The 19415-nt window shown below is 36.5% G+C and overlaps 1 protein-coding gene across 2 annotated transcripts in view; it reads left to right on the forward strand.

Moving 5' to 3' along the window:
• LOC139144956 (ARF GTPase-activating protein GIT2-like) overlaps positions 1–19415 on the forward strand; it is a 41510-nt gene that overhangs the window by 16050 nt on the left and 6045 nt on the right. For both annotated transcript variants that reach the window (XM_070715792.1, XM_070715793.1), the window contains exons 2-11: positions 7855–7991; positions 10323–10435; positions 11171–11276; positions 11455–11541; positions 14335–14465; positions 15902–15996; positions 17136–17233; positions 17852–18022; positions 18537–18648; positions 18930–19135. In XM_070715792.1, the coding sequence (XP_070571893.1) occupies positions 7855–7991; positions 10323–10435; positions 11171–11276; positions 11455–11541; positions 14335–14465; positions 15902–15996; positions 17136–17233; positions 17852–18022; positions 18537–18648; positions 18930–19135 (1256 nt within the window). The remainder of the gene's footprint in view (positions 1–7854; positions 7992–10322; positions 10436–11170; positions 11277–11454; positions 11542–14334; positions 14466–15901; positions 15997–17135; positions 17234–17851; positions 18023–18536; positions 18649–18929; positions 19136–19415) is intronic.

A 19415-nucleotide genomic window follows, 5' to 3' on the forward strand; every position in this document is an offset into this window, starting at 1 on the left:
ATTTGCATAATTTTTCCGAAGTATCGAAATAATCAAACGATGGCTTTGATAAAAGTGCATTAATTTTTCTGATGTGTAAGTCAACAAAGAGTGAATTTTTAAAATCAATATTGAGTCTGAACAGAATAACGTTGTATGAGTGCATTGTTACATTTTGATGACAGTAATTTGACAGTGTGCATTTTGAGGGGGAAAGTGCATTTTCTGTGTTTATAACAGAAAAAATGCATTATATAATCAAACTTCAATTTGGGTGTGATGTGCTGTAATTGTTGTTCTCAAATCTTATTTTTCTTGCAAGGAGACATTTAATGGAATGGACTGTGAAAATCACCATTATTGCTAGACTGAGATAAATGAAAATCGTGCATTGGGAGCGCAATTTCTTGAATCACATCAACATTTGTGAGATAGCAGCAGTTTGCTTATCAAATTTAACTTGGACGGCTGATTTGCTCAAGGATGTGATGAATTTTAATGTTCAATGCCCAGAATGTTAAAAGTTTTTTTTTTGAATTGTGTCCATGCTAAAAGTGCATCACTGTTTGTTGACCTATGGATATGGGCATACATTTTGCATTACGGTGGAAGTTGAAGATCCTTCAACCTGTCAGTGTTGTCCTTAGAAGCCGGGTGCCGGGTAAATAACCCGGCTGTTTTGCATTTTTTCCCGGCTACTTTTAACGTAATTAGATTATTTTTATAGACCTATTAATTTCGGTATTGCACTGCCAGCTGTTAGACGGCACATGTACGATTAGCAGTTTCGCGACCCCTTTCCCCCGCATGGAACTGCACAAACACAAAACAGTTTCTAAATACCCATTTGTGGCTTTTATAGCCCGATCTTTTATTTGTCAAATAATGTGATTGGCTGATGGACGCGCCTACGGTGTTGCCTTTATTACGAGCAGTGTAATTGGTTTGATTAGTATGAAGGTCATCTTAGGTCATTTTTAACCGTGCCGTCGGCCACTGGCACCTTGCCGATGGAATGTTTTTCCCGAAGAAAGCCCGTTCGAAAGGTATACTTGATTCCAACAATACATTTAGTTTATGTATGAAAAACTTCAATTTTGCTGAATTTGTGAGAGAAAAGCGCCGAAAAGATGTGATTTTGATCGACGGTTCGAAGTTCATGAGACTGGCAAGCTAGTTTTCCGCCGCCGCGCTGGCTGCCAACGTCACTACGAGTATGATCTTCTCAACAAATCAAGTTATTCTCAGAGCAATACCGACGCATTTTCTAGATTAATTTTTAAAAAAATGAGCTACAACTGATTTCTTTTATAACCAACTTTTTATTTGAATGGTTATTTTATTTCCATCGATTATTTTTACGTACTAGAATCCACGGTCACAGGCATGTGTGTTGCCGACCGTTGCCGACGCATCATCGTCACGGCTCACGGCTTCACCGCTAATCCCCGTTGTTTAAGACAACAGGACAATACGTCGTGGATTTCGGCATGGGTTCAATTTATCTGCGCTCCTCCATGTTCTCTATGTCGGGTTGCCCGATAGTGTCCTTCGATGGACCCTCTGAATCATTTTTTTCACGGACTCGTGGAGCAATTCGAAGAAAATGGAGTTGTTTCCTTCCGACGCCACACTGCATATCTGCTTTGATCAAATTTGGGGACAGCGAGACGCGATGATCGTGCACGGTTGGCATTTATTAGTAATTTGTTGCAACATTTCTGTCAATCACTCACTTTGTGTCATAAGTTTCAGAAACTATGTGGTAATGAAGAATGGGAAATGAGCAATGAAATGAGCAGACTGCAGGTGATTTAAGATTAAATGTTAAATCTTCACTGCAAATAAAACCATAAGTGTGTCATAAATAATACAAACAAAACAAAATCATGTTTTCTATGTTTTGTTGTATGTGAACCACGTCTAAGACACACAATAAAAGTACTGTTTCAGTCTCAGCTAAATGCCACCTCAGATGCCACCAGAGAACACCATTTCCACTCCAAAATTTCATTTTTCGCCTTGCGAGAGGGGGACACCCCCTCTCGCGCTCTCCCCCCTCGCTCGGTCGCTTCGCTCCCTCGCAGTCCACCCGTCTACTTTCTTAAATTACCCGGCTACTTTTAAATATAAGGACAACACTGAACCTGTCAAGTTTTGATGTGATATGCATGTTTATAGATGTTCCTACGGCTTTCAGCCAAGATCAACTTGAAACTTCGATGAGTGCATTGATCGATGTACAGGTTTTACAGATTTTTGCATGCACCAGTCAGGCTGTCTGAGATCTTCACATGAATCATTCATCTTGCACTAAGCCATCTTGTAGAATATTTTTTGCGAGATTGAAGTACGCTACAAGCCTGATGCATTCATCAGTTGAAATCTGTGAAGTGAAAGCCTTTCGATAAGCGTCGTAAGGTGCCATTTCACATCCGTTATTCAGTCAGTACACTCTGAGAAGTTGAAATTCACAGTAGTGTTCACTAATAAGTGGTTTGTCTGAGTAGTACATGTATATGCAAGCATGGTCTCTCCACAAACAGTGAATTGAAAATTGCTACTCTTGAACCACCAAAGTGTCAAATCCAAGAAGAACTGTTGAACTTTGAAGGTCAATGTTATCTGTTACCATGTACTTTGATTGAACAATCTTTACTGGTCAGTGTTTTGATAAATAACACAGCTTTTTTCTGCAAACTTGGAGGGACCTAATAAAAACAAACAACAAGCACAGAGTAAAGGGTATAAATAATTATTACCCCGGTATACTGGTACAGTTGCATACATTTTTTGTCTGTAATTTAAAGAAAAAAGATTACATATTGATGGTTCTTCAAAGCATTAGTCTGAAAGATCATGAACACTGTAGTATTTATTTTATAATGATATAGCCTCAAAAAGCTTAATCCATGCCCTTATTAATATTGTCAGAACTCACTTACAGCTATAATACAAAGGATTTTCTCTCGTCTCAATTTGGTATTTTATATAAGAAAATTGTTGTATCTAAATTCTAATGTTAATTTAATTTGAAATTCAAAAAGGTTGTCAAACTATAATGTACAAAGTATACAAGTGTACATGATTTTCAGACCGACTGCAATCTATCTTTTCAGTAGTTGAAGCAAGCTTTGTTTCTTTCTTTGGAAAATTTACAAATATAACATATTTCCACTTCCGAGAAACTGCAGTGTATAATTTCATTTGCGATTTTGCAATTTTGAAATGACCCTAATCATTCATACACTGTACACAAGAAGGGTGTACTGTGTAAATCATTAGCACTAATTTCTCTGTCACAGTTGGAGCTCAACTCAAAGGGTCATTCAAAGGTCACATGAGGTCACCACCATAAAACAGATGGGAGGACCACCCGAGTGTGTGCTTTTTACTCCAACATGCATGATTTTTTATAACCTTAATTTTCATGGAATTTAGAGTATTAACAATACCATCACATTGTGTAAGATGTCAAGTCCAAAACATTTTGTATGAAAGTTTCAGCCATATTGGGTATTTTTATCTTATATTGGATTTTCACTTTCATAATTTTTTACTGTGCCAACATATATCTGCTGTGTGTAAGGCATAAATAGTGCATTGTATTGCCTGAAGTTTGTAGATTGCTTACAGTATATGCATTATGCATCCTGTGTATATTCATACTGTGGTGACAACCTGCTGTGACTGACAATACATTACACAGCTTGTGAAGGTACTGATGTTCGGAAACTTGTCCAAAAAAATATACTTCTAGTAATCCCCCTCCTATGTTTCATTAAACTTTTTGTTGGTGTCTTGTAAAATCTTCATTGAACCCTCACCAAACATTTCTTGCAGACGATGAGCAGTGAGTTATTCCCCACAGAGTCATTGCATAGTTGGTTAGCTATTTTGAATGCCAAACTGAAATAATTTTTAAAGAGTTTTATTACAGACTTTCAGGCAGAGGGTTTTAATAGAGAAAAGCGTTTGCATATATTGAGCTCTGACAATGTTAGAAAGGATACTAATCAGTCATAATTTCCTTTTTTAATAGAGAAGTGTTTTTGTCCATCATTTTCTGTTTAGCTTGTTGATGCCTATACCAACATTATCCCAATGGTTTTCCAGATTTTTCAGACCAGTGTCAGTGATCCGAAGAACCACATTGCAGTAATTTCCAAGCTTCAAATTTGTTTATTTCAAATTCAAGATACCAGGCAGCAGAAGTTGCCTTCTTTTATTTTTTTCTGTTCTTTTTTAATACAACAAAAGACCTTTGACCTTTTATTGGCTTTTCATCAGATTTCTTTTGTTCAGTGAAATGCATCATGTAACATCCTTTTGATGTTACCAAATTAAGCCCCCCTCCCTGAGGATTTTGTGATGTTGTGTCAAATATTGAATCATTCCGCCCCCTTGTGTCCTGATTAATGGATGAGTAGTCTGGTTGCTGCAGTGTTTAATGAAGATCCTGCACGGGGTTCAGTAATCTGACATATGGAGATTCTTGATTAGCGATCCCATGTGTACATACATGTACACGGTGAAGTGGTAGGCTCTGCCTACGGAAAAATGAAAGCTGTGTCTAAGAGAACCTTGAAAGTTGTGATGCGTGTTTAAGAAGAAAGTACAGATAGGCTCATAACTTGTAAAACTTACATCTATTGCACAAAGTCAGTTTGTTTTGCTATGTAGGAGAACAACATCATCATAACATTGGACGTGTATTGCATGCACTATGTACTAGCTCTGGAGAAGCCAAACGCAGGGATTATAAATCCTTATCTAGATGAATCCATCAGTTTCTGTCATCAGGGATTTTCATCCACTCGATTTTCATCCACCTATTCTCCATCCATTATAATTAACTAAACGCTTCGACAGTGGCTTTTATTCACCACCTGACTGCACTGACAACTCATGAAGAATTTCCTTGTCAATTGTATTGTGCATTTGAGTTCTGGTAACAAACTTTCAAGAGGGCAGATTATTCCTAAGATATTTATCAGATTCAGCTGAGATTATCAAAAGAATCTCTTTAAATCAAAATCTACCGTTGTAGGAGGATTGCCCATAAGTAGCAGAAGCTGAACAACAATAAATGATTGAATTCATTGGTTGTTGCCTAATTTTCAATTTGAGAAGTTCACAATCTGGTCCTGTTTAACAAGTATTCAGGGTGTACAAATAGTTTTATGTATGTGTAACTTCCGCAAATAGTGATAGATTTTAGAACACAGTAACTTGAACACAGAATTAAAGCTGATATTTACCTGTATGGAATGATTTTTTTTTCTCTCAATATGGAGACATCCAAAAAGCAGTTTCCCTGGCAAAGTTTTTTTGAAAGAATTGTGTAAGACATTACCGTATTATTAGAAGTTCATGACTGCAACAAACGGGAAACTTGCAGTTTCTTTTTTTGTATATATGACGTAGGGATGCATCATCAGTAAATATGATCTGGCCATGTTTTTCTCAATTCTGTCTGCATGTAAGAGAGGTCAGGAAAATATCAAAAGCAATTTAAGATGCATGAAGTCGATCATTAATTTTGATAAGGCGAGTTTTCAGGTCTGTTACTTTGCTGTGCAGGCAGAAAATTATGCTGACAGTTTAGTGAGAGTATTCTCAATTTGCACGGTAACTGTGTGATTAGGGTACAGAGCAGTCATGGAAGTGGCATGTGATGCATACATGTAAAATCCGTACAGCGAAAATAAAAATCCCCCAAATGACCCCAAAAAAACAAATGTGTAATATTAGTAACTGCAGCACAGATACCTCGTCATGTTTGTTAATATTTTCCGCTGTTGAAAAATGTTAAGTTTGACACAACTTGGTTCAAAATTGATCTCTCGACCACAGTGTTACAGAAACACTCTTGTGTACTTTCATATCGCTGTCTCCGCCAAGCTCTTTACATACATGTATGCAATACTGATGAATGTGTGTGGAAAGGTGTCAGTCAAAATGAATAATTCAATCCGCGTATGCAGTTAAAACAAAGCGCCGAGACACTGAAAAGTAGAGAAACAGCTGCAGTATCCACTCTCAGCAAGATAAATGAATATTTAGACAAAAAGGAGTCTGTCTCTTGGCAAATATTTTTACTTCATCCTCCAGTTTTGTTTTGTATTTGCCCATTTATACAGTGTCTCATATTCCCTTCTTTAAGTTGTATCATGTCTGGTATAATGGTTCACTCAAGGAAATGGATCTGTCATTGCTGGTGATAATCTCACCCCTTCTCATGTTTTAAAAGCAAACAAACTGAAATGACGACTGATAGTGATAGTCCAGGGAAATACTAACCTTTCAGATTGCCAACGTTACAGTAAAGCGATCAAGGAGCCATACGTATGTCTCAGTTTCACGTGAAAGAATATCAAAATTTTGTAAGGCGTCTTTTTAATTCCTTTGGTATAATTGAACTTTATTTCCTGGAAACTCTTTTGCAACTTTTGCAACTGATAATGCATCAGTGGAGTATAGCTTGGCCACCTAGGTCTTCAATATGGTGGCTAGTCTACCACATGCATTCATGTACAATACATAAATACATAACATATAAAGATGGAAAATTTCTGAACTGTTGGTCTATGTTGAATGGGATTTCCTTTACATGTAGAAACATTGGTTAGATGGTTTAGATGAATCCATACTGTAGCAGTTTGTCTGGCATAATATATTATACAGTTTTCTCTGGTTGAGCCCGTATTGCATTTACACTGCTTTCATATAGGTTGATGCTATTTCGTTACAAAGTATAACTACACAGCAGTTCCCCGATGCGATTCTCACATTATTGTAGCAAAACAGTCACAAGACACTGAGTAAACTCAGTAATTCAAGTCGTAGAATATCTAGAAAATCCAGGGTAGTGTGCAGCGAGTTTTCAGAGTAGATTTGATTATCAAATGACTGTAAATAGGTTTTATCAAGATAGCCCTCCTGAATTTTAATCATAGACCCCAACTCCTCTACCATACATAAACTCTAATCCAAAGTGACTCCCTAGGTTAATGATAAATGATGCTGTATGCAAAGGGCCTGCTATCTCTGACCTAGTCTTCCTGAAGGTACCAGTATACAATATTATGCCCATGAAATATTTATACTCTGGTACCTTTGCCCCCACTTTTGAGCCCACTATCTATTATCTGTAGTCTTCTTTGATGTATTTGTAAAGTACAAAATATGTACATGTATCTGCCTTCCCTCCACCTCCAAACCTGGTATCAGAACCACCTTTAGTTTATATAAAGACACGTTTGATTATAAACTGTGAAACATCTATGTAATATATGATATTACAGCCAAAGTATATATTTGCCAGATGTTAACATCTTCATTGTTCATTATTTTTTGAATGTAGCTTCCATGTTTAATCATAGACAGTAGAGGGGTCTTCCCCCCGTACTGTCTATGATTTAATGAAACACCAGTAATTTGTAAATACATGTATTGGTGATCGCTGCTTAATATACTATAGCATCACAAATGCGATGCTGGCTTCTGCCATCAGAAATTTGAATGAATTTTGTCAACTGCCACCCATGTTTGTTACTTTGCCTGGCTATCAGATCAAATGCATGTAATTTTTAGTTTCAACCATAACATCAGTAGTAACAATACAGCAACATTGCCATTCATGAAAGCAGAATTTCTGAAAAGTCTTGTCAAATTTTCGGGACAACCGTTTCTTTTTGCATATTAATGATTGGAATGTGGCGTCGTTAAGAATTAGCCCTTCACAGGGTCATTGGTTCTGAAATGAAACTGAAAGCAAAATGAACTTCCCCCCTGCCACTAGCCAACGACAAAGACCACTGGCTACTTGTTTGCATATATTTCATTATTAACTTTCGTTTCCTTGTTTACCAGATCCAGGCTGGACCTCCATCAATCACGGCGTATTGATATGTGACGAGTGTTGCAGTGTTCACAGAAGCCTAGGAAGACACATTTCCCAAGTCAGACCACTTCATCACGGCACAGCATGGCCACGGAATCTGTTAGAGGTAAAATTGCCATGGAAAGAAGCAATTCAGTTTACTGTGGGATTTCAACAAAATTGCCAAAACCTTTCCACAGTGTTCCCAAATTTCCCTGTCATTTCCGATAAATTATTGAAAAATTAATAATAAAATGGTTTCTAAATTTGCATCAGGGCTAATAGACAAGCCAAAATATCCTATTATTTTGTCATGTTTTTTTTACATAAGTCTCAACAACCTTTCTCATAAGAAATCGATAGAAAAGTAGATTCTTTTAAGCCTCCAGCTAAAATATGGTTTATAACAATTTCTTTTGGTGGCCGAGAAATAATTTAAGAGCCTTGTTTGACTGTATGATTTATTGCAATTCAGTTTACAGAGAGTGTTAGAAGGGCCTTGGGAGATGTACCCATTACCGGAGGACTGTTATTGAAACTTTATGCGCAAGGCAGTAGATCATAAATCCTGCTAGAGGAAGCTTAATAAACTCTTCCTGAAATTTGACAGGAAATATAACAAATAGTTATTTGTTTCCACAAAGTGGAACATGTATCTGAGTCAAAGATGTGGTTACGTCCCAGGGCAGATTTTTCAGGAAAAAAACATTTTTTCACCATAATACCTACACGTAGCATATAGTATATTGAAGTGATGCAGATATTTAAGAATTTGTAGCAATGTCAGAGATATTGATATTGGTAGAAATTTTTTTAGATGACTACTAAATTGCAGAGGTAATCACGGAAATTTAGGTTCTAAGATTTTAATTCTAACATACCAGTATATTAGAACGTGTACTTTGATTGATTTTATTTCTTGGTATATGGTTTGATTGGCAGATGTTCCAGAAAAGGCTGTAAGAATTTTCACCCACAGAAAGAAAGCATATTCATGGTTAACAAACTAAGATGCACGTCAAACAAATCGATAACTTGATAGGAAATGGAAAAAAGGTTACATCTACGGTTAAACAGTGCACTTTTCAAGCCTTTCAGTTATTTTCATAAAAGAAGTACCAGTATGTGTACTTTTGCTACTTCTGAAAGTCTGTTCCCAAACTGAATATTGTGTCCCAATTTCCTGACTTATACCCGAAATGGTGTCATTATAATGTGCATATAGTGTGCATCTTGTTATCAGTCTGAGGGAATCCCGCTATAAAATTTACTGGTTTGTTGCAGAGCCAGGGGAAATAACAGGTAGCTTCACTGCAATAAAAGGCATTTGAAAACACACTGTAATCAACTTTAGAGCAGTTGCCATGATGACGTCGCTCAGCTGCCCTGGGCTTGATTAGCAATTGATGGAGTTTTAGCGGAAACCATTCACGTTGGCACAGGTGGTATTCTGGCACAGAAAGCAAGGTGTAATTTCTGTGTAGATTTTGTCACAATCAATTCTTCCAACCAGCACACAGATTAGAATGGGTATTTTCACCTGTAAATGACACAGTTTTCACAGGAAATTGCCTCCATTGAATTATAACAGATGTGAAAGGAAAGGAGGGATTGAATGAAATTTTCTGCTCATTGTAGTCAATTCCCAGCTGTGATTTTTGATGCTTGTGAAATTTATGTCCGTTTTATTGAAACTAATGTAATTAGTATTCATATGACATTGCCCCACATTTTTCCTCATGGTAGTCAAAGTTGCTCATCAACAGTTTATGTAGCTCCTCTGATCATATGTGGGAAGATAGTTACATTTCTGCATGCTTTGTAACGTTATGTCGGCCTCTGGATGTCTACCTGTATGTCATCTACTTCTTGAAACAGGCAACTATGTTGCATTCAGATTATGCAAAACTCTTGGCTATCAAATTCAGTTAGCCGTCAAATCATTTAAATTGAAGGAGCCTGCCCCAAGTCTTTATGATATGAACATAGATGCCAGTGATTTAATGGATGACATCGTAGTTACGATGCTAAATGATATGTCTTTCAATCCTGTCCATATCACAAATGCCCTAAAGTTGATGTGGGCAGAATTTCTAGTTTTTATCAAGTTGGTTTTTAAATTTTTTTCCACATGAAGTCCTGTAGTTATGAATATCAGCTGAGACTGTATACATTTATGGTTTACTAAATTTTTGAATAAAAATGATTCTTTGCCAAACAGAGCAGCAAATGATCATCCTTGTGTATTTATTCCCTTGATGAATTCAAACGAGGAATCTAACGGCGAGAATTAAGCAGAGCAGAAGTACTACAAAGACCACCGCTTTTGGAAAGGTGAAAAGTCAATCTTAGGTAAAAGATCAATCTAAGGTCAGTTGCCTTCAGGTGGTGCAGATTTCCTCTGGGAGCAAGTTCAAAGTTCAAAGCCGGTAACATGCTTTTACTTTCTGGTTCACAGATGGTACAGACACTTGTGAGCAGCGGAGCTAACTCAATATGGGAACACTCATTATTAGATCCATCTCAAGTCCGCAGTGGTAAGAGAAAACCGAACCCAAAAGATCATGTCCAGTAAGTCAATGCATGTAAACTCATTCCGGAGATTTTTCCTTCATTTCCTCCTCATTCCTCAGCAGTAGGCCTGTGTTGAATATGCTTGGATGGGAAATTAATATTTTATTACTTTGGTGCATCTGTTTTGCCAAAAGTATTTTGGTATTTCCAGTTACTTTAGATGACATTGTTGACCCTGTGTACCAGGAAGTTGGGCTTTATTTGAATTACTCATAGACAAATTTTGCTATCAGCTTTATTTATTTAGTTTGTCTTTTGATTATCTGATGTTTTCAGTGGAAGGTCTGATACAGGTTTTGAAGTGACATATTTAGTCATAAATACGTTATTTTTGGTTAGGTTGTAAAGTGATAGAGGATACATGTAGAGATATCCCACTTTTGAGTTTTGTCATTTGACGGTCATTTGAGTGAATATTTACATTACCACATCGACACAGCCCTTCACTCCTTGAAAAAACTTGATCTGTATATAGTATGTGGATGGTAACTGTAATGTTTCACCAACTTTGGTCCAGAATTTTGCAACGTAGATGCCATGATGAAAGAATTCCGTACTCTTTATCAGTAGGTGTAGCATAAATACAAAATTTGTGAATGGGATTTTTATATTTCAGAGCATAAAGGTAGCAAAATCACTTGAAATTCAGACTCTATCACAACTCCTAAACCATTTTATTCCCTTCATTTTGTGTCAAGATGTATTAATTACGTCAAATTTTTCCACTCTCAGCCCTGTCAAGTCAGATTTTATCCGTGCAAAGTATCAAAGATTAGACTTTGTGCACAGATTGCCCAGCAAAGATGATGATGCAGTCACAGCAAAGGATCTCAGTAAAGTAAGTGTCCTGTCTTATTTCCTGCCTTCTTTTGTCAGCTTTTCTCTCAGTTTCTCCGGAAAAGAAAATATTTCAAGCCAGGTAGCCAACTCTGTAACAACAAAAATATTAATAAAAGAAAGATATGTCATGAAATAGATTTTAATATTGTTTTGTCTCTCCTTGCTTTATTTTACAGCAACTTCATTCTAGCGTCAGGACCGGCAATTTGGAGACTTGTCTTCGACTGCTGTCGCTAGGAGCCCAGGCAAACTTTTTCCATCCGGTAAGACATCTCTAGTATGGTGTATTCAAACATTGCCCCTAAACTGGAAAGGATTAGAACTAATTTGCAAATTATAGTTTCTGTTTTATTTTGGCCCTTTTGGTGACAATAATTTAATATGGCAAAGTGGTTGTTTGTTATTGTGAGTCAAATTGTCAATGTTTATGGTGGCCAGGTGAACGCTTTCAATGAAATGCAATCTTAATGACATGACCTCCTTTGACATTGAACCATAAGAAAAGATAATGTCTACCTGAAATGTAAAGTCCTAGTTCCAAACTTCAGCTGTAATGTGCTGGGAACTTTTTTCATCTTTCATCTTGTAGGTAGTGTACATCTTAACTAAATGTAGCCATGTGAAATAACATTTGATACACAGTCTGTTTTCATGGACATTCAATTTTTTAGCTCCGCTGTCAGCGACGCGGAGCTTATCAAATAGGTTGATTATCCGTCGTCCGGCGTCGTCCGGCGTCCGTCGTCCGTCGTCGTCCGTCAACAATTGCCTTCTCCTCTGAAACCACAAGTCCAATTGCTTTGAAATTTTATATGCAGTTCACTTTGGTTGACCTCACTTCAGTTTGTTCAAATCATGGTGAAATTTGCATATTTGTATTTTTGGGGCATTTTTTGGTGTTTTTGGTAAATAAATCTTCTTCTCTGGAACCGCTCGTCCGATTGCTTTGAATTTGATATGCAGTTTGCTTAGGGTGACTTAAATCAGATTTGTTAAAATGGTGGTGAAATTTGCATATTTGTATTTTTAAGGCAATTTTTGTCATTTTTGGTAAAAAAATCTTTAAAAATCTTCTTCTTCAAAACTACTGGTCAGATAGCTTTTATATTTGGTACATATGTCCCTAGGGATGATCTATTTCAGATTTGTTCAAATTGTGCAGAAATATGCAAATTTGCATTTTAAGGCAATTTTTGCCATTTTTGGTCAAAAAATGTATTTCTCAAAAGTACCGGTCTGATAGTTTTGAATTTGGTATACAGGTTTCTATAGATGAACTAAGTAATATATATTGAATTTCTGATGAAATCTGTAATTTTGTATTTTTGGGCAATTTTTGCCATTTTTGGTCAAAAATGTGTATTTCCAAACTACTCATCTGATAGCTTTGAAATTTGGTATACAGGTTCCTACAGATGAACTAAATGATATTTATGGAAATAATGATGAAATCTGCAATTTTGTAATTTTTGGTTGACATTTTGTAATATTTGATAGCTTTGAAATTTGGTATACAGGTTTCTACAGATAAGCTTAGTAATATATATTGAATTTCTGATGAAATCTGTAATTTTATATTTTTTGGGCAATTTTTGCCATTTTTGGTCAAAAAATATGTATTTCCAAAACTACTTATCTGATAGCTTTGAAATTTGGTATAAGGTTTCCATAGATGAACTAAATGATATTTATTGAAATAATGATGACATCTGCAATTTTGAATTTTAGGGCAATTTTTCTCATTTTTGGTCAAAAAATGCGTTTCTCAAAAAGTGCTGGTCTAACAGCTTTGAAATTTGGTATATAGGTTTCTATATATGAACTGAGTGTGATATTTTGGAATTATGATGAAATCTGCAATTTTTATTTTTGGGGGCAATTGTTGCCATTTTTGGTCAGAATATTTTATTCTCAAAAACTACTCATCAGATAGCTTTGGTTGACATGTTCTTAGGGATGATCGGATGTGATATATTCAAAGTATGATGAAATCTTCAATTTTGTATTTTTGCAGCTTATTTTAGCCACTTTTTCTGGCCACTGCATTGAGTTATCAAAGATTTCCACCTTCTTCATCAACATGTGTCAAAATAGTTATTCTGTACATAAACACAGCGGAGCTATATCGGCCGCTAGGTCGCTTGTTGTTCAGTAAATGTAGTCTTTTGTCAAAGACCATGTATGTCAGGAAATCAGTTACCTAAATCTTGACACAAGTGGAACTCTTTTCATTTTAAATGAGAAAAAAAAATAATGTGCAGCTAATATGCAGCTTGGTTGTCATGCGGAAGATAAAACTAATTTGTGACCTTTGACCTCCCTTTGGGGCTGCCCTTCCTCTTCCTGTGAACAAGAAAGGTGTGTCGTCATTGTTATTCCAACATTCACAAGTATTGTCGATACGACATTGATGCAGTGAGTTTCATCAGTGATGGGGTCAAAATCCTGTGAACAGCTTAATGACAGTATATCCTGACAAAATGTGGGAGTATCTCTGATAGCTTATCAAACTTAACTTCCCTTCATAATCGCAACTCATTTTACCCCAAATTCAACAGGACCATCATATCATAATTTTGTCCAGTGTACAAGTTAAGTGCCCCTATGTCACATAAATGTTTGCCTTGTTGGTTTGGCAAGCCATGTTTACGGTCAATTTGTCACACTTAAGGAGTTCACATGTCCGAATTTAACACTTGGCAATCTACTCATGACTATGACCTGCATAGAAATGGAGTTTAGGGTTCAAAGTTTTTTTATTCAAAGGAGTAATAAATTTGGTTCTTAAGAAGTCATCATTGATATCAGACCTGATTACAATGGCAAATATAGTTGTTAAAGGTGAATGTAGGTCACAATGCTGATCTCAAGGAATTTAAAATAGTTGGTCATGAATTCCACATGAACTCAATACTTCCTGATCTATGGTATCAATGCTTAAGAATAGCAAAAGTGAAGACTTCCTACTAGTGCTTTGGTTGGGGACAGCAATTTGTAAATGTACACATGTGGAATAAATGAGATATTGAAGTTTTCCGGTGCTCCTTTCATTTCAGGATAAAGGCAATACACCATTGCATGTAGCGGCAAAGGCTGGCCAGTCGTTGCAGGCCGAGTTACTCATAGTCTACGGTGCTGATCCTGGCTCATTTGACGTGAACGGGAAGTCGCCATTAGATTATGCAAAGTAAGTCAATGAATCAGTTGATTCAATGAATGAGTCAATGAATATGTAATGACAAAATCTGTTCATAATGTTGGTAGGGAAATTTTTATCAAATAAATTTATGTGAACGTTTCAAATGATTTTAGATGCATATCACTGATTGCAATTTATTTCAACATTAGTGTGAGTCATTGTTAACATTAGGTCGTTCAAAGGTTCACCGCGTGCAGTTCACCCGAACTGCATGCAGATTTTCAGGAAAATGTCCATGGAATAATATCGTCGTCAGGCAATGCTTCACACGTAAATCCTGAGTGACAGTCACTTACGTTTGTTGAAAGGTGATGCAGAGATATCAAAAGAGTTATGATGGAATATTTGAGTAATGTTTGAGTGTCTTTTAACATAGACCCTCCAGTGGCTATGCTTTTCCTAAATATTTGATTTAACAAAACAAGTACGCCCCTAGTCTATGCAAGTACTGTAATAGTTCTCTCCGACATTGAGTTAAGGTAGTATGCACCTTGAAAGTGAAAGACTTTTGCTCAAATTTTCCTTAAGAAATCTTTCAACAATTTTCTTTCAAAATCAAGAATAAAAATCAGGGGTCACCATGCAAATGTGGGTACTAGAGAAACAAATAACTCAAGATTTACCAATATTTAAAATTCAAAAGGAATATGTATGCAATCCTGTGTTAACTCTATGGCGAAAAGTAAAATTTTCGAATTTCAAAAAAATTAAGCCAGCAAATAGTCTTCTTATACCAAGAGCTTTAAAATGAACCCCAACAAGTGGTATATCATAAAAGAATTGTAAAAGTTTGAAAGTCCAAATATGTGTACCCAAAGGCGTATTCTACCTTAAGGCTAAGCATAACAGGTATTGTTGATTTGATCAGTGTAGGCATTTACAATGAGTTGTATGCGGAAGTTGCTATTCATCTTTATTTACCTGCCAGGTTCTCTTTCTGTACGCACACTGACTGCAAAATCTGTTCCTGTCATGGCAGTTCTGTTTTTCATTTCTGCAATGGACATATTAAGAAAAAGACCTCAATATACTATTTTTATCGTAGTGTGTGAGAAACCCTCTCACACTTGCCAATGTCCATTGCATATTGCAATGACAAAATGTTCAATCTTGCATACACTTTGCACAGCATGGAATTCCAAGAAATTCTACAGGATAATTACTAGTTCTGAGATTTTGCATCACTTATCTATATTGACCATCAGAAATCACAGAATCAGAGAGAAAATATTGACTAGCCAACCTGTTCAGTTTCTTGATGAATTCAGTTGATGTGACATGAAGATTTATTGTGATACTTCTTGGTTTGTGTGTTTTCATAATCTTGTGCAGGGGAGCATTGGTTCCTCTACCCCCAAACAATGCACATGCAGTGATCAGCTATTTCTGAAATTTCATAAATCTCTGTTTCATCCTTTTCATAGACAAGAGGGTCATCTAGATTTGGCAGAACGCCTGGTAGAATGCCAGTATGAGCTGACAGACAGACTAGCCTATTATTTATGCGGAAGAAAACCCGGTGAGTTGAAAAACTGGTCATGTTTCATTGATTTTGACCTCTTTAAAATTTTATCATTTGTGATGAAATACACATTTGACTGAAAGTCACTACTTGACATATATCAGTTACAATTTCATGAATTGAATCCACGATTAGTGCAGGAAAGCAGAACAAATTCATAATATTAAAAGGGGAAACGGCACACCAAAGTTACTGAACGGCAGTGGAAGTGTTCTATAGAGGGCGCTGTTGTGTCTAGGAAGTGTCTCATGGCTCAAGTTACACAGGAACTGAAACTAGTACAGAGAGTTCATGCCACAATGTTGTATTGTTTTCCATACTGAGTCAGTTCCATGCATGTTCTTTTAAAAGTTTTGAGTGGGTTGGAATAAAAAAGATTACGGGGTGCAAAGTTTAATCACTCGCAATGTCTGCTTGACATTAAAAAGTACCCTTTTGTATTCATTCATCATTGGGGGGTTGTTGTCAGGATAACAAAAAATAAACAAATGTCAATATTAAATTAACTGGTAAAATTTCATTGAAAATATAATTGTAACTTGTGAACCCATTCAATATTTAGATGTAACTTGTGAACCATGCAATATTAGATTGTAAATTTGAACCCATGCAATATTAGATTGTAAATTTGAACCCATTCAATATTAGATTGTAATTGTGAACCCATTCAATATTAGATTGTAACTTGTGAACCCATGCAATATTAGATTGTAACTTGTGAACCCATGCAATATTAGATTGTAACTTGTGAACCCATGCAATATTAGATTGTAAATTTGAACCCATTCAATATTAGATTGCAAATTTGAACCCATTCAATATTAGATTGTAACTTGATTGTAAATTTGAACCCATTCAATATTAGATTCCTATGAAGAATTATTTTCAGCCAGAATGAGAAAGTTGCATTGGTACATGTCTACCACTTACAGCTAATCAACATGAGTTTTGTTGTACAAGTCTCCATCATGAGTTTGTAAAGTCCTTCATGATCATTGTGTGGTAAATTCTTTTCTAGCTTATAGCTGCATTTTTACCTATTGGTGTTTTCAAAGTGACATGCAATAAAGTTGTCATCTTGACTCGGTATATTATTGTACTTACATTTGGAGTGTTGCGTTTATTGACCCGCTCAGATCACAGCGTTGGACAGCATTTCATTATTCCTGAAATGGCAGACAGCAGTCTTGATCGGTCAGAACTAGCCAAGGCAGCAAAGATGAAACTGCAAGCGGTAAGTACCCTTTTTTTCCCCCCCCCCCCCCCCCCCCCAGCAATTTCAGGAAATTTTATTTTAAGTCTAAGCCTTGTTATGTCATTCACACAATCATCCAAGAATGTGCATGAAAAATCCAGACTTGTAGATGATGTAGGTCATGAAAATGGCTAGGAATAATGGGCAAATCGTGTTTAGTTTCAAAACGGGGCATTAAGCCATATAAGAGATGTTATCCTAATAATAGCTGAACAAAGCATTTGAAGTTAAGTCTACCGGTATAAAAATCTGGCACAGAAAAGCTTCCTGTTTTGGACAGTGAAGCCGATTCAATATTTAACCTGTTTACCCCTATTCCCTGTTAATAGGTCAGCATTCCCTATTGATAACAATGGGCTCGGGCCAAACCACAGGGCTGAAAAGGTTAAAAAAAGGCAGTTAATACTGTAGGAGATGAAAGATACCTACACCTCGATTTAGACTATGTGTCTAGTTCGTCTAATGCCAATGCTCCAAAGCAATTCACAGTAAATCTGGTGTATTCTTGAAATACTTTGGTAATTAACTTTGTATGTTTTGTATCTGAATTCACCGTTCACAAATCACTTCTCTGTTTTTTCCTCTCTATCATCACAGTTACCTAATCATCTCTTTGAAGAGTTGGCCATGGACGTGTACGATGAAGTTGACAGGAGAGAGGCCGATTCAGTTTGGCTGACATCTCAGAACCACACTGCAATAGTTACAGACAAATCTATTATTCCTTTTCTGCCAGTCAATCCCGAATTTTCCTCCACAAGAAATCAAGTGAGTGCTGCGCTTTTTCAAATATGTAGATGTTTTACATGCTTCACATTTCCAGTACTTGTCATTTAAATTTTCCAGAGAAGAGAAAGCTAATCTGTTATAGTATAAAAATTGTATCCTGTTAACATATTCCCACATGTTGCTGTTTGGAAGCCCTTTCGGAGGTTGGAGTTGGAGAACAGTTTTGCTATGACAGTCCTTTTACACTTCTGTAGAACACTGGATCTCTTCCTCTTCATATTATTAAATTTCATTGTCCTAGGGTGTCTGTCAAAACAAATGACTAGAGATGTGCCCTCTAAGATTATGTTGAATTGGACTGTGGCATGGTTTCAGCATTCTTCAAACTTGCTGGATATCCAGTTGCAGTGATGATTAATTTTTTGAGTTTTATAGCTGAGTGAATAGGATACAGAGGTATAGCATGGAGAGCAAGAGTGACCAGCCAGTGTGTGTAGTCTGTGTATATGTGTCACAGTGTGTTTGTAAGGTGCTCGGTGTCTTCCATTTTCAGGGTCGTCAAAAACTAGCCAGGTTCAATGCCAGAGAGTTTGCAACACTAATCATAGACATTCTAAACGATGCCAGGAGGAGATCTAGTCACAAATCAATTATCAAACCAGTGGGTAAGTGAAATGTTCCTACCACCTGGTCTGCAGCCAATAAGACTCTTTCACTCAGTTTGTCGTCCAATGAAAATGCAAGTTCTATAGTATAGAGACTGATTTCATGAGAAGCACTACTTTGAGTCAACATACATGGAAGCTGATTGGATGTATACCAGTCATAAGTTGCATAACATCACTGAAATGGTATGGGATTGAAATTTTGCCAAATATTTTGCTTGAAATTTTTTGTTGCTCAAGTCTTTCCAACTTTTTGAACTTTGACAAAATTTTTCCAACAGACTCCATTGATATAATGGCATACCGGGACCCCCCTCCAGCACCACCTCCAATGAAAGTGCTTGACCCCCGTCACCACACTGGCAAAGTGCCAAGCACAATAAGTGATGACGAGCCACTCTATGACAGTGTGGCGTCAGACGATGAAGGGGAACTTCGTTTAAATGCAGTCGAACCTCAAAACTCACCCAAAACTGGAAGGACAGGGGTAAGAATAATGAACAGTGCTACCAGCAGCGTGTTGATATTTCAGTGGAAAAAAGCAGTTTAGAAATTATGTTAACAGCATTTGTTTGTAACATATTGTGTTGACCAGAGTCAACTTTCTATATTTTGCTTCATGAAAGAAGCGGCATGCAAAATGAAAGGAGGTTAGATATTTACAGAAAAGTGCCAGAATTACAGATGCAATGTCTAGTCAGTAAATCCTCCTTCCAAAAATCAAGAAAATGAAATATAAACAAGTTTCATGTGCTATTCAAATAGTT

Source organism: Ptychodera flava, chromosome 12, assembly GCF_041260155.1.
Source record: "Ptychodera flava strain L36383 chromosome 12, AS_Pfla_20210202, whole genome shotgun sequence".
In the NCBI taxonomy this organism is placed as follows: domain Eukaryota; kingdom Metazoa; phylum Hemichordata; class Enteropneusta; family Ptychoderidae; genus Ptychodera; species Ptychodera flava.